At 34.9% G+C, this 15238-nt stretch overlaps 2 protein-coding genes across 5 annotated transcripts; one reads left to right on the forward strand and one right to left on the reverse strand.

Annotated features, from left to right (window-relative positions):
• Positions 1-1168: 1168 nt before the first annotated feature.
• Positions 1169-6176, reverse strand: LOC113847140 (uncharacterized RING finger protein C4G3.12c-like). Of its 3 annotated transcripts, none has more exons than XM_027476035.1 (6): positions 5878-6176; positions 3926-4921; positions 3633-3806; positions 2446-2588; positions 1728-1838; positions 1169-1624 (listed from the first exon to the last, which is right to left on the reverse strand). In XM_027476035.1, exons 1-6 carry the CDS (start codon positions 5986-5988, stop codon positions 1546-1548), a joined length of 1614 nt encoding a protein of 537 aa, XP_027331836.1. In that variant the 5' UTR covers positions 5989-6176; the 3' UTR covers positions 1169-1545. The 3 variants fall into 3 exon arrangements, with proteins under 3 accessions (XP_027331836.1, XP_027331837.1, XP_027331838.1); XM_027476036.1 differs by having other exon boundaries at positions 3926-4894; positions 5878-6152; XM_027476037.1 differs by lacking the exon at positions 3633-3806 and having other exon boundaries at positions 1287-1624; positions 5878-6152.
• A 3946-nt stretch (positions 6177-10122) lies between these two features.
• LOC113847671 (110 kDa U5 small nuclear ribonucleoprotein component CLO) lies at positions 10123-15208 on the forward strand. Of its 2 annotated transcripts, XM_027476908.1 has the most exons (10): positions 10123-11042; positions 11138-11206; positions 11281-12474; positions 12600-12698; positions 12787-12945; positions 13018-13103; positions 13189-13387; positions 13689-13799; positions 13940-14146; positions 14474-15208. In XM_027476908.1, exons 1-10 carry the CDS (start codon positions 10302-10304, stop codon positions 14570-14572), a joined length of 2964 nt encoding a protein of 987 aa, XP_027332709.1. In that variant the 5' UTR covers positions 10123-10301; the 3' UTR covers positions 14573-15208. The 2 variants fall into 2 exon arrangements, with proteins under 2 accessions (XP_027332709.1, XP_027332708.1); XM_027476907.1 differs by having other exon boundaries at positions 10234-11042; positions 12787-13103; positions 14474-14906.
• The last annotated feature ends 30 nt before the right edge of the window (positions 15209-15238 follow it).

A 15238-nucleotide genomic window follows, 5' to 3' on the forward strand; every position in this document is an offset into this window, starting at 1 on the left:
TGAGGATAACGAAAACATCCATCCAAACCTTTTTGTTAATCATGATAATTCACTTCGTAGCAGTAACATCAACCCATTTTCTCATGGTTACTAAGCTGAGGTCTGGATCAGCTTCCACTAGGAAATCCTTCCGTATAACGTGTTAAGTTTATATCAATTATTCTTCCACTAGGACTTGTAATTAGTAATTACTGTCTGAATTATCGATGATGATCCTACTTTCTTTATATCAATTATTCTTCCATTCTTCAAACATTTATAGTGATAAATCAGCTTTCTTCTTCATTTTGTCACCTAACAATTTTTTCAAATTTAACGTTTGTTTAAAAAGCGTCATTGCACATTTTGTAACTTGATTCATTTCACACATGAATCCATGTAAAGTGAGCATGTTTAAGTTTAACGTTGTAACCAGTAAAAAGCCATTGCACACTTTTAAAGCCACCAAGGAGAGTACCGTTGAACTCTTCGAATCGTCTCTTCATTTCCTTAGTCATTATTTTTGCTCCTTCAATGGTCCAACATAATTATTACTTGATGTTTCCTAAATCATCAGAACATGCACTATAACAAAACCTGTTTGACGTAAGATGATCATGAAATGGATTCAGCCATGGACAAAGCACTAAAACAAAACCACACACTTCCATTCCATATATACTTACACCATGTTTGCGCATTGAGAATACAAGGGAACATTTCGTATGTAAGATCTTGTTTTTTTCTTAAGAATTATATTTCCTAAGAATCATGATTTGATAACTTTATAAATGTTTTAACAAAATCCTCCAGAATATTTTCATGAGTACTAACAAAAAAATTCGACCTTAACAAGAATCTTTTATTGGAACGTACAGTTATTTTTATTAAATATTTAATATTGATATTGAGCATGACAAGTCTATTATTCACAATTTAAGATTCTTATTTTAAAAAAAATTGAACGAAACATTCCTTCAGAGAAATAGAGGCAGGAATCAAGTGGGCAAGTCCCCTTATTTGCCACAAGGGAGGATAAAATTCGAAAATCATTTACATGTCCAAGTTCCCTGTTGGGGTTGAATGAAGGAAAATTAAATGAAATTCCAATTTATTTCTTTACTCTTACCTCTTTTCATGTTCTTTTTTTGTTTCTTTACAATTCATGTTGCTTCCTTTCATCTCATTAATGGAAAAAAAAAACATAATATTAGTGTCTGTTTGGGAAGATATTATTTTTTAAAAATAAACTTTTATTGTCTAGAAGTTCTCTCCAAAAGCTAATAAAAATATGCAATTATTTTCCAGAATAAGTTGAACTAAACACTTTCTAATTATCACTTTTGGCTATTCAAAGATACACCTCAAAGATTTGTTATGTCAAAATAGTCCTTGAAAAAATTTAAGTGACATCAAAATAGTCTTTCAGTAAACTCATGTGACATTAGTTTACACCATTTTGATGACACAAATATTTGAAAGACCAATTTGATGTCAAGTGTATCTTTAGAGGACCCAAGAGGGAGTTTAGTCTGAATTTTAATATTTACATTCCTATATACAATGTCAATGAGACGGCACTTCTGAGTGGGCAGAAGACTCTGTGAACCCTCCACAAACATTGCCACGACAAAGAGGACATACACTGTAAAAGAGAAAAGCAGAATAAGTAGTTATTTATAAAATGATAACTGCAAAACATGAAAAGAATGAGAAAAAATGACGAGTTTTGGTTCTAATGACAGTACCCATGTATTTCTTTAAGCCACTTATCGACACACGACATGTGGTATTCATGATTGCAAGGAAGAACTCGTATTTGGTCCCCTTCTTCATACTCTGCCAGACATATGTAACATCTACCAAAATGATAATTACTGGTTAATAATATTGGAAAAAAGAACAACTTTGAACGGCTAAATAAATAACGACTTTCATGTAAGCGTTCAAGGCCATAACAAACTATCATAACCACACCGACATTGAGTAACATGTTTAGATTGACTTCAAACATCAATTCATTCTAAAACTACAAGTTATAATTTTTACGTTTAAAAGGTGGTTTAATGTGTTTTTATGGGGATTTAAACTTGACTTTGAATGAACTTGATTTTATAAAATTGGTTTCACTTAAAAATACTTTTAAAGTGATAGAATTTATGTTTGAAACTTTTTTCTTAAAAGTAAGTTTGTAACAAAACAATATAAATTTTCAACGTAAATGGAACAATTTATCACAATTCAAATGGGAGTTTGAAAGTAAAATTAATTTTAGTCAAAAGCAACCAAATGTCAAAATTTTCTGCAGAATTACGTTACAATGAAATGAACGTGATTTTGTAACATTTTACCGTGAACCCAAACATGCAAATCCAATGACTAACTAACCATAAGCACAGTGACACGTCTAATGACAATATTCACGCCCACCTATATGCTCAAGATAATTGGGATTAGGAGACTTACTGTTCAGTATCATTGCCTCCATCAGCTGTATCAACCTTTTTGTGAGATTTCAGAGGGAAGGAGTCCACAATTGATTCAGGTGCAGGGAGCGAGACCATGGATAGAGAAAGTGATACAGGTTGCCGATGGATTTCATCTAAAACCTGCATAGGAAAAATGTGGCAATGCGTGAATTGGTTTTGGTCCATACTTAGTCCACTAGCAAAGTACACGGCCATTTTGAGCCAAATGACTGTGCCTAGACAGGCAATTTACAGGAAACCAGAAAACAATTGATTCAAATCAATTATTATATGAAAAGCAGAAGTCTTCACGCACAAAACATCTGTACCTGACGTAATAAGGCAATGCCTACCACCATTTTATTATCTGAGTTGAAGGCTTTCCACTTAAGGTACAATTTTATTAAGAGTTAAGACACTTAAAAATATCAAACAATCGCAGCTAGATTTTACATCTTACTAAATGTAAAGAAATTATTACATGAGAAATACTGCAGACAATAAAAAAGGATATAAGGTTAAGAATATGAAGACCACTTTACAGAGGTGAATATTATGATAAACCCAATCAAGCCTGGGTGTTCATGATGACAAGAACTAAAGCAATTTAGAACATAAAATAGAACAACATCCTAAATTATTTGATCATTTATTCTACTAGAAATTTCTGTATATCCATTCTTAATTTGCAGAATAGGGGGAATGGCATACCCCATCCTAAAAGGTCTCCAAACATTAGATGACATCTAAGCACTACAAATCATTACCATAACTACATAAGGATTAAAGGAATAAGAGTCGTTTTTTTCTTACAGAAATCACCTGATTAAAGCAGACCAAAATTATAGTTAAAATGGCCTAACTTAATCATGAAATCCAAAATCAGATATCCAATGATCAGGAAATATGAGACTGTAGAAAAGAGGATGAAAAACAAATCTATTAGAGCATCTGCACTCAGAACTCTCTTATCCAATAAGCACGCTACCCTATCGATGGTATTATAGTTAGATTTCACCAACTAACGGCAAGAATCAAATGTAAACTAAATTCATAAAATATAAAGCAAAAGATTATGACAAACTTTAAATTGTGCAAGAAAAAATTAGGACAATGGTGAAAGCTAAATTGAATTAAAGCTAGGAGCAAGCAGAAAAGGTATGACATTTGAGAGAAGGTTGCAACCTCAAACAGAGCCTCAGCTAGCATGACTATTCTTGAAATACTTGCTCTGGTGCTAGACTCCTCAGCCATTGGGGAAGACTCACATGAGCACATATCATCTGCATGGAGTCCTAATGGACATGAAGAATTCCACCGACCAATCTCATCAAAGCCACCACGAAGCCTTTCCCAGATCTAGAAAAACCAATTAAACAGCTTGAGTAACATTAAGGGAATCACAAACACAATTAACAAAAGCAAGTAGGTGACATAAGCAATTCAAATGATTCTATACACATAATTTTCAGAATCACCTCAGATCTTGAGTGCTGCATTCGTTCATTCCATCTGTGAATTCTACTGCCCATATATCCAGAAGCACCTCCAACCCCATCATTTGACAAATCACCACCAAAATCAACCATCCATCGATCCATCGATCCTGGATCATCAGCACCTCCAGTGGAGAAGACAATGGTTGGAGAATCACCAAGCCTTCTAGAACTACGTCGTGAAAAAGCATCCCAAAATAACCTTCTACCATTCCTTCTGGCATCATGATCATTGGCATCAGCATTGCTCCCAGACAAAATGTTGGAAGATATAGTGACCACATCAACTTGAAGCACACTGTCATTTCCCTGCCCTCTTTCACGATTGGACACAAGAATACCTAAACCAGAAGGTATTGTCTCGCGACGGAGTTCATCTTCTGGAACTTGAGAAGTTGCTGCTAAGTTTGAAAGTTGAGCAACGGGATTGGAAGACGAATTCTGGATAGATATGAATGAACTAGTTTGATTCTCAACAGAAATTTCACCAGAACTTGAATTCCCATGCACTTGAGGGGTTGAACTTCTTGGAAGCGTTGTCTCAAGAGAGAATTGAGAGGTGCCACTAACCACTGGATCATCAACATCATTGACTGCATCCTTGTTAGCAGAAACATTTACAGAGACCGGATCTGAAGACTGCTGTTGTACAAATGAAGTACTAGCTGCATTGCTACTATCACTATATGATTCATGACCACTATGACCAACACTTACCTTAAAAAGAGGGACTAGCTCCTTACGTTCAGACAAGAGCTCTCTCTGACTACCTGTTGAAACATTTAAGGAAGAACCTTCACCAGTAGTATTACCGTATAACTCATTTCTAATATCAGGGGAGGTTGAAGTTTCAGCACGGGGACCAAAGCTAACTCTAGCTTCTGTACGTGATAAAGATGATTCCTCAATGTCTTTCTGAATTTCACCATCAAATTCTCTTGCTGAATCAACCTGAAATTCAGATGAACGTTCTTCCATCTAAAAACACAATATAAGATTGTCACTTCCTGTATCTATCACTCTCTGAGTATTTATTTAATGCAACATGTGTGAGACCAGTAGAAATAACATGGCTTGTGCATAGAATTTCAAGTCATACTCATAAATTGTTTTCCTCGCGAGAGTAGTCAACAAGTTAAGAGCAGATATGATTTTTTATATGCATCGTTGTATAGATGTGAGATGCATAAAATCATACACCTACATGCCTCCAAAAATTTAGGCAGATCAATAGAAAGTAAAGGAGTGCCACTACCAGCCAGTGAATGGAGAAAGAGTTGAATTCAAAAGCTTATAAATTGTGATATTTTAATTTCTCAAGATGTTCGAGATTCGAACCATTCCCTGAATCAATCAAATCAACTTGGGAGATACAATAACAATACGCTAAATCCCATATTTCCGACAAAGAACGATAACATAAACATCAGCAGATAATTTCATTGACTAAGCTCATATGCTATGAGTCAAACCGGATTAATCATTAATCAATTAAAAAATTGTCAGATTCTAAAAACTCCATCAACTATGATAATCACTACAGCCCATAAACTGCAAACAAGTTCATGTACGTAAGATGATCTACCACAACCAATTCAAAAAAGAAGAAGAAGAAATCAATTAGTTTATCAAAAAGCCTATACTTTTACAAAATAGCCATCCATAACTATAAGCCAAGTTCGAATGATTGACCCTTCAAAAAATTAAATTTGCACATCAATTTCAAAGAAGAAAGGGCTACCAGGTTTAAAAGCAACAGACTACATACGTTTTATCCTCGTCCATGAGATAAAAAAGGGGATCGGATGGATCAACCCCAGATGATAAAAATCAAATTTTTGAATTGAAAAAATGTCCATGAGCATGAAAAACGAAATGGGTATTGAGGAAAAAGGACATAACAAGGGATTTGAAGGAAAGAGAGAAAAGGGCACCTGGCAAATGGAACGAGAAGTGGAGGTGCCACATAGAAGAGATGATAAACTGAAGCGGTTGACCCTCGGAGAAGAAGGGCGAGAACCAAGTCGACTTGAAGCCGAACCCATGTCTTGGAGAGAGAAGAGAAGATGAGAGGCACACAACACAAGTAGATATGAGATGTGGATGCCTGTGAACGCTTATTGTTATTGCTTGATGACAATGGAAAGCATACCAACTTGGAGCTTTTCTTCAATTTCAATTATTTCTCAACTTTCTTTCATTTGAGGCAACAAATTCAAACAGTGCATGCAGTGTTTTTCTTTTCTTAACGTCTTTGCCTTTTTAATTTTACCATTTTCTTTTTTTCTAATGAATTCAAACAGTTTCAAATAGTATATTACCTGACACCGTTAGGTTTAAAGAAGAATGTGAAAAAAAATTAATGACATTTTTGACCGGACCAAAATGGATATAACATGAGGAAATGAGGAATGAGGTGCTTTATTTACGTTGGACTATGTTTGGCTTAGAAGGAAAAGTAAAAAGAAATAGCCAAATATTATTAAGAGAAGACAGTTTGGAGAATCATCAAATTGAATCCACAACAGCTCATACCAAATAAAATTCTCCTGTGTTTTTTGTTTTCTTTTATATAATAAGGGTTAGGTGTGGTGGGCAATATTAGGAGATCGATGATAATGGAGCATAATAATTGCCACAGTGGTCAAAACACAGTTGTTTAGCTTCAATCAAAATGGAGTTATTTGGAGACAAACAACAACACGATACTACTTCCTATGTGCGAAACAAGACGATGTTGTATACGGGACACCATTGACTTTGTCGATTAATATATTTGTCCGTTTCTTCTTTTTACCGTAAACAAAGCATTCGTGTCACTTTATTTCAATTAAATTGGGTACAACGTCGCATTTTCTTTTGTAATTTATTCAAGAAACGTAACAAAAATGATCACTGATTTTTTTTATCTTTTTACTTTTTCCCTTTGTCCTTGTTTAAAAACTATCTTCTTCAATCCACAAAAGAAAAAAAAAAAAAAGTTTATGTTACTGTTCAGAACTCGAGGTTTACCTTATAGCTAAATGGCCAAAGATAATTTGGGTCATATGATGAACGCTAATGATATATTTAGCCATTTACTTCAATAAGCTAATTTAGTTGTAAAATAAATTGATGCAAATTAATTTAACTTAATTTTTTGTGGGTTAGAATAAAAAAGTTTATCATATAAAAAGTTCGTAATACCAAAAAACCTACAAGATTAAACAAGTTAATATTAATTAATGAACTGATTATTTTTAAAAAGTAATTATAATTTATTAAAAAAATATTTATACAATTTTTTTTACTCTAAATTTATAGATAAATAAGATTACTTAATAAATAAATAAATAAATTTATATAATATTAAATTTTTAGATTAAATAATTGTTATTAAACTATTACATAAATTTAATAATTTATTATCAAATTAAGTTAGATATTTGTTGAACTTTTTGTTTGTATTATAATAATGACTAATTTATAATAAAAAATTGTATTCATATAATTTTATAAATAAATATTTTTTTTAGTATATTATTTTATAATTTTATTTAAGGATTAATTATGAAAATTTTTACATTATTATTACATGTTCAATAAATATTTTTAATATTATAATAAAAAACAAAATTAACAACAAAAGTATTACAAATTAAATTTGTCAAGTTATATGTTATTATTAAAATAATTTAAATATTTTATTTAAATAAAATTTAATGAGTTAAAAATATTAAATAAAATTCTGTCATTATAAAAATTATACAATGTAATATTTAATACTGTAAAATTTATAGATAGATGTAAATAAGTTATAGACTTAACAAAAAATTAATAAATATTTGCAAATTTATAATTTATGTATATTATTAAAATAAAATAATTTAATTAAAATAATAAATATATATTTTAAAAAACTAACATAATAATTATTAATTACTTAAACAAAATCAAACAACTTGCTTTTTAAAATAGCTTCATATTTGTGCGCCGACTCAGTTATAGCATGCTACGTGTTGTTTTCGTTCTTGTATCACACTAATCATGGTCCTGCAAAAATATTTGTTAATGAATTATAAAATTAAAAACTTAATAAACACATGTAGTGTATAACAAAACAAAAAATTAAAATGTTTTTTATTCAACATTTGTTTTTGCATTTTTAACAAGTGATAGAAACGTGTTCCACGTCATTGATGTGGTTTTTTCTTCCTTTGAGATTAAGTTATTTTAGCAACGACTCTAACTATTAAGTTTTTATAAATATTAAGTTTTATTAATTTAACTATTGAATAATATTTCATGTTTATGATAATAATATTTTTTTAAAATTTAGATAGATTGAAATTTTTTAAATATGTAATTTTATTATTGATATTTGATTATATTTTAAATTTTTTTATTAAATATTATAATAAATATATAAAATAATTGTAAATTAGTTTTTGAAACTCGTTTGAATTCCACACCTGTTATGAATGTTAGTTACCCAACTACCAAAAATATACATGGACATTGACTAGTAGATTGTTGAAGACAAGGGTTCATTTACTTCTCTAGTGTATTGTAGAAAGCATAGGCTTAAATTCCTCCATCACTAACTATATTTCAATAACGTAGAAGGCCACTTGTTCATCATTTCAAGAACAGAGAGAAAGCAGCAATCAACATGCACAATCCACCACCACCAGGTGGCCCAGGCCCACGCCACCACCCCGGGCCACCAGGGCCCCCACATACTGGGCCTGCTCCGCCACCTCCAGCTGCAGCAGCACCTCCACCTCCTGGACCCCGACCACTTCCTCCTGGGCCTCCTGGGCCACCCGGGCCTCCACACCACCATCGCCACTGATGTTATAAACTTGAGTACATTGATAATTATCGCGTGTATCCATGAATATGTGTTGTTGAATGTTTTAGTGCTTTTGAACTCTTTATCCATTACAACGCCAAAATCGTAGGTTTAGTGCCACTTTACGCTTCATAGTTCCACCACTGTCAATATTTATCATATATCTCTCGTGTGATATACTTTTATGTTGTGTATATCGCTTGAATAATAAATAAAGGGATATGCTTTCTATGTATATAGTTGCATTAAATATATTGATCTCCGAATTGCATGTAGGAAATTATAAAAACGGTGCTACGTATGATTCTGACTTTTGAGTTTAATTATGGTAAGTTGTTGTATGTACCTGGAATGTTTGATACCGTGATATGCATCATGTTGTGAAAGAGGACAACTGGCGTAATAACATGGGCAACGATGCTTGTCAACAATCATCATGATCAACAATGGTAGATAATGCGGCGATTATTATTATTCTGGAAGTGAAGGGCACAACAAATTTTAAGAACTCATACCAAACTACAATTTTTTAGTCTGTCTATTTTAATCTTTCTCTGGGAATGCATGTATCTGTGAAATGGGAGCTCTAGCTAGGTTTCATTTTTGCGAGTCTGGATTTTACACATTCAACTATTAACGTGATATGCGCAAGCTAAACCAAATTGTTGATAAAGTTTAAACATTAATATGACCATTGATTCGTCTTCAAGTTAAACAGATCTATCTCTAATAATATTTTTCTGGTACAATAGGGGTGTACAAAACATTATAACACGAGAGAAATAGAAAAAGAAAAGAAAAGAGAGCAAGATAAATGTCTCATGTGATGGAAAAAAAGACTGCATTGTAAGAAAATTTTGTATAACGAGTTTCTAATGTTCATTTTGTGTCAAAATACTATTGCAACGCTCATTCCTTGGATTAGTTTTAAGATAAACATTAGCAATAAAAATGTTAAATCACCTAAAAGACTTTTTTTTTTTTACTAAAGCGATACAAATTTTGTGTGTCAACTGGTAAATTTGTTCATCTCTCATGCGTATTAGTCATGCCATTATTTCTTTCAATATCCTCTAATCAGTAATACGCTCTCGAAATAATGTGTGAAACTCAATAAATTAAAAAAAAACGATTTTATGAATTATAATTAGTTAAAATTAAATAATAAAAACATGTTAAAACTTTTTTAAATTCTACTATTTATTAACAACGGATTTGAATAATTTTTGCGTTGATTATTCAATTTTTAGTGTCGTAACTATTTAAAAGATTCAGTTTCATCAATTTTCCTTTCAACAAATCACTTTGATTATTATTAAAATTATAATTCTTGAATGTTCACATGGTGCCTACCGTGGGCCGTAGCCTGTATCCATTGGGCCTGGGCCAGCCCATTTGAAATGTGATCTCCCCCACCGTCTAGTCCCTTGGTTTCTCGTTACCCTAAAACCCCTCTCTGCTCAAAACGACGGTGAGAGCAATTCCCGCTTCTTCTCTCGCGCTTTCCACACTCCACATTCCAACATGGACGATAGCTTATACGACGAGTTCGGCAACTACATCGGCCCCGAAATCGACTCCGACCAAGACTCCGACCGAGATGCCGACGCCGACGACAACGACGACGAGCCCCACGACGCAGACGCTCAATCGGACGGCGAAGGTCCAAGCAACGGATGGATCACAACAGCCTCCAACGACGTGGACATGGTGGACAACCAAGTAGTCCTCGCGGAGGACAAGAAGTACTACCCCACCGCCGAAGAGGTTTACGGCGAAGACGTCGAAACCCTAGTTATGGACGAAGATGAACAACCCCTGGAGCAACCGATTATCAAGCCAGTGAGGAACATAAAATTCGAGGTTGGAGTGAAGGACTCTTCCACGTACGTTTCCTCGCAGTTCTTACTTGGCCTCATGTCGAACCCTACTCTCGTGAGGAATGTTGCTCTTGTAGGGCACTTGCAGCATGGGAAGACTGTGTTCATGGACATGCTGGTGGAGCAGACGCACCACATGTCCACTTTCGATTCCCAGAGTGAGAAGCACACGCGCTACACTGATACTAGGATCGATGAACAAGAGAGGAGGATTTCGATTAAGGCTGTTCCAATGTCACTTGTGCTTGAAGATAGCAATTCTAAGTCTTATTTGTGTAATATTATGGATACACCTGGTCATGTTAATTTTTCTGATGAAATGACTGCTGCTTTGAGGCTTGCAGATGGTGCTGTTTTGATTGTTGACGCTGCTGAAGGAGTGATGGTATTGCATTACATGTGATTTCATTTTTGTTAATGCTTGTTGATTGCAGCTGTAGAAGCATCGAGTTTTTTAGTTCAACTTATTGTGATTTGTAGGTAAACACTGAGAGGGCTATACGCCATGCCATTCAGGAGAGACTGCCTATTGTTGTTGTAATCAATAAGGTAAGTGATTTCTTGTTGTTAACGTTAAGGGAGAGTTTGAGTTGTGATCTTATTGTTGAATGCTTTGGTTTTAGGTTGACAGGCTCATAACTGAACTTAAATTGCCGCCCAAGGATGCTTATCATAAACTGAGGCATACTTTGGAAGTTATTAATACCCACATATCTGCTGCTTCCTCAATTGCTGGTGATGTTCAAGTTGTGGATCCGGTTGCTGGGAATGTTTGTTTTGCTAGTGCCACTGCTGGATGGTCATTTACGTTGCAATCATTCGCTAAATTGTATGGGAAGCTGCATGGGATTCCTTTGGAAGCTAATAAGTTTGCTTCTCGTCTTTGGGGAGACTACTATTTTCACCCAGATACCAGAGCCTTCAAGAAGAAACCCCCTGCCAGTGGTGGGGAACGATCTTTTGTTGAGTTTGTGCTGGAGCCGCTTTACAAGATATATAGCCAAGTTATCGGGGAGCATAAAAAGAGTGTTGAGACGACACTTGCTGAACTTGGAGTCACTCTGAGTAATGCAGCTTATAGATTAAATGTTAGGCCCTTGCTAAGGCTGGCTTGTAGCTCAGTTTTTGGTCCAGCTTCAGGTTTCACTGACATGCTTGTCCAGCATATACCTTCACCAAGGGAAGCTGCAATTAAGAAAGTTGATCATACGTATACTGGGCCTAAGGACTCATCTATTTACAAAGCCATGGCACAATGCGATTCTTCTGGCCCCCTAATGGTTAATGTGACTAAATTGTATCCAAAATCTGATTGCAGTGTGTTTGATGCATTTGGTAGAGTTTATAGTGGCAAGATACAGACAGGACAGACCGTACGTGTTCTTGGAGAAGGATACTCACCAGATGACGAGGAAGACATGACTATAAAAGAAGTAACAAAGTTGTGGGTGTATCAAGCTCGCGATAGGATGCCAATAGCTGAGGCTCCTCCTGGTTCTTGGGTTCTAATTGAAGGTGTGGATGCTTCAATCATGAAAACTGCCACCCTTTGTAATGTTGATTATGATGAGGATGTATATATATTCAGGCCTCTTCAGTTCAATACTCTCTCAGTAGTAAAAACAGCTACTGAACCATTGAATCCAAGTGAGTTGCCAAAAATGGTGGAGGGCCTGAGGAAAATAAGCAAGAGTTATCCTCTTGCAGTTACTAAAGTTGAGGAGTCTGGGGAACACACTATATTGGGGACTGGTGAGCTGTACTTGGATTCAATTATGAAGGACCTAAGAGAGCTTTATTCTGAAGTAGAAGTCAAGGTTATCTACTGTTTCCCCTATCTAGTTCTTCACTCATTTACTTTTGGTTCTCTTTTGGGTTAGACATTGACTTAAAGGTGAAGCTGTTTCTTTGCTGAACATTATCCTTTCCTTTGCTTTTGTAGGTAGCAGATCCTGTTGTCTCATTTTGTGAAACTGTTGTTGAATCTTCATCAATGAAATGTTTTGCCGAAACACCAAACAAGAAGAATAAAATAACTATGGTAGGTAAATGGCTTTGTTCAAGAATACCTTTTTATCTGAGTTTGATCATTATTCTCATCACTCATGGTAACCTTGATCATTCTTTAGATTGCTGAGCCATTAGAAAGAGGTCTTGCAGAGGACATAGAGAATGGTGTTGTTAGCACTGACTGGAATAGAAAGAAACTAGGTGAATTCTTTCAGACTAAGTATGACTGGGATCTGCTTGCTGCACGATCTATCTGGGCATTTGGCCCTGATAAGCAGGTAAATCTCTCAATGGGTGTACTTTTCTCTGTCTCTACCAAGCTCTGTGTAACATCTACAAGTATAATGCAGGGCCCCAATATTTTGTTAGATGATACCCTACCAACTGAAGTTGACAAGAGTCTGCTGAATGCTGTGAAGGATTCCATTGTTCAGGGGTAAACATGCAATACTTTGAATTGTTTATATATTTATTGATTAATTGGTTGTGCATTGATTATGAGCTTTAATGTCATTTGACAGATTTCAGTGGGGTGCACGAGAAGGACCTCTGTGTGATGAGCCAATCAGAAATGTTAAGTTCAAGATTGTTGATGCAAGGATTGCCCCTGAACCACTTCATCGGGGATCTGGCCAGATCATTCCAACCGCAAGACGGGTGGCCTATTCAGCTTTCCTTATGGCTACCCCCCGGCTTATGGAACCAGTATATTACGTAGAGGTACATACTAGCTAAACTTCAGTGTTGGTTGCATATCAAATTTGATTGTAATCATTTATGGTATCTATCATTTTGACCAATTGACAATTGTGTAAAGACCTGTGTATGACCTAATAAGCTGAACACTTAATTTTAATTAATGATCAAATCTAATATGTCAGGAATAATAGAATTTTTGTGGAAACTAATAAAACAATTATTTTTTATTTCCTCTAATTTTAGAGTCTTGAGAACAATAATGTTATTATTTTCACTGATTCTTGCTTGGGTAGTGATGTTATTCTTCTGGCCTTTGCATCAGATTCAAACACCAATAGATTGTGTATCTGCAATCTACACTGTATTATCTCGTAGGCGTGGACATGTTACTGCTGATGTTCCTCAACCAGGCACACCGGCTTACATTGTTAAGGTTGGTGGCTAACATTTACCTATAAACTTTTTTAATGGATGTTGCCTCCTCAGACTGCCATGTTTTTAAGATATCGAGTACAAGCTTGAGTATGTACATCATAAATTTGATTTGCTGACTTTGTTCACCAATTATCTCAGGCATTTCTGCCTGTGATAGAATCATTTGGTTTTGAGACAGATTTGAGATACCATACACAAGGTCAAGCATTTTGCCTGTCAGTTTTTGATCATTGGGCTATTGTTCCTGGAGATCCTCTGGACAAAAACATTGTTTTGCGCCCTCTTGAACCAGCACCAATCCAGCATCTTGCCCGTGAGTTTATGGTAAAGACAAGGCGTAGAAAGGTACTGCCGTTTCCTTCTTATTTTTAGGACTCACTAACTTTCATAAAATTCTACTATTTTTTTATTTAAAATTTTTTCCTCAGACAGAGGTCTTATGAAAATGGTATTCCACATTTATGTTGAAACCTTTATAGTAATTATTTGCTTTTGTGAGAAAGAAAAGTGAAATAGAAAGAATATCTCTTTAAAGTTGTAGACAATCATGCAAAGTTGAAGTTAGAGGAATGCTACAGCGAATATTTGTGAAATATCTGGGGGAAGAGCATCTCTGTTTAGTTGCGACTGCAAAGCATTTAATACACAATACTCTTGCATTAAATCTTGCAGGGAATGAGTGAGGATGTAAGCATAAGTAAGTTCTTTGATGAGGCTATGGTGGTGGAACTGGCACAGCAGGCAGCGGACCTTCATCAACAAATGATGTGATTTTGTGTAAAAGCTTCTGTCCGATTTGATCTTCCTTTCATGCCTTTCTTCAGAAGTTCGGGCCTTCAAGCCGGTCCCATTATATGCGATGCAAGCTAAGTTATAAGTGCTTTGCTTTGCTTTGCGAGTTGCAGGATTTGGCGCAGCTATTTCGCGAACTGGGTCACTTCCTATGCTATTGAAATAGAGTAGTCTTTTGTATCTGTAATTCTTTGTTTATGATGATATTGATCGTGTAGTAGTACTAACATGTTTCTCTTTTTTCCTCGCCATATTACGGAAATTGTACAATGATTGTATTTTTAACGCCTGCATAGTGCATACTCTATAGGTTCAACAAAATTCTACTTTTAATGAAGTCAGTGAAACCACATAATGCACAGAAGCCGCAAAACACATTTGATAATTTAGTCCGGGCCCGTAATTTTGCAGATGGTAGAGGCGTGTCTAATGTGTCATTGATTGAGATTTGCTGAAAAAGCTCTCGATGTTTATATCGCTTTCTCACTAATAGCTGATGGTTAATACAAATGTACAAGCACATGATTCGTTTTCATCAAGCCATTCAGCAACTGTCAATGATGTAACCTTTTTTTGCACCTCTTATTGGAAAATAACTCGCCCACCTATTTCCGGGTTATACTCGCGTGATAGACTAGTCTTCAC

This window comes from Abrus precatorius, unplaced genomic scaffold, assembly GCF_003935025.1.
Source record: "Abrus precatorius isolate BTA unplaced genomic scaffold, Abrus_2018 Scaffold8, whole genome shotgun sequence".
NCBI lineage: Eukaryota > Viridiplantae > Streptophyta > Magnoliopsida > Fabales > Fabaceae > Abrus > Abrus precatorius.

Bases quoted from the DNA above. Each gene is read 5' to 3' on its own strand.
- LOC113847140 (XM_027476035.1), bottom strand. From the start codon at position 5,988: ATGGGTTCGGCTTCAAGTCGACTTGGTTCTCGCCCTTCTTCTCCGAGG. The intron at 2,589-3,632 runs GTTGCAACCTTC...TTTCCTATGCAG, and splicing joins TAGCTGAGGCTCTGTTTGAG to GTTTTAGATGAAATCCATCG. The intron at 1,625-1,727 runs GTACTGTCATTA...TCTCTTTTACAG, and splicing joins TGGCTTAAAGAAATACATGG to TGTATGTCCTCTTTGTCGTG.
- LOC113847671 (XM_027476907.1), top strand. From the start codon at position 10,302: ATGGACGATAGCTTATACGACGAGTTCGGCAACTACATCGGCCCCGAA. The intron at 12,475-12,599 runs GTTATCTACTGT...TTGCTTTTGTAG, and splicing joins ATTCTGAAGTAGAAGTCAAG to GTAGCAGATCCTGTTGTCTC. The intron at 12,699-12,786 runs GTAGGTAAATGG...ATCATTCTTTAG, and splicing joins AGAAGAATAAAATAACTATG to ATTGCTGAGCCATTAGAAAG.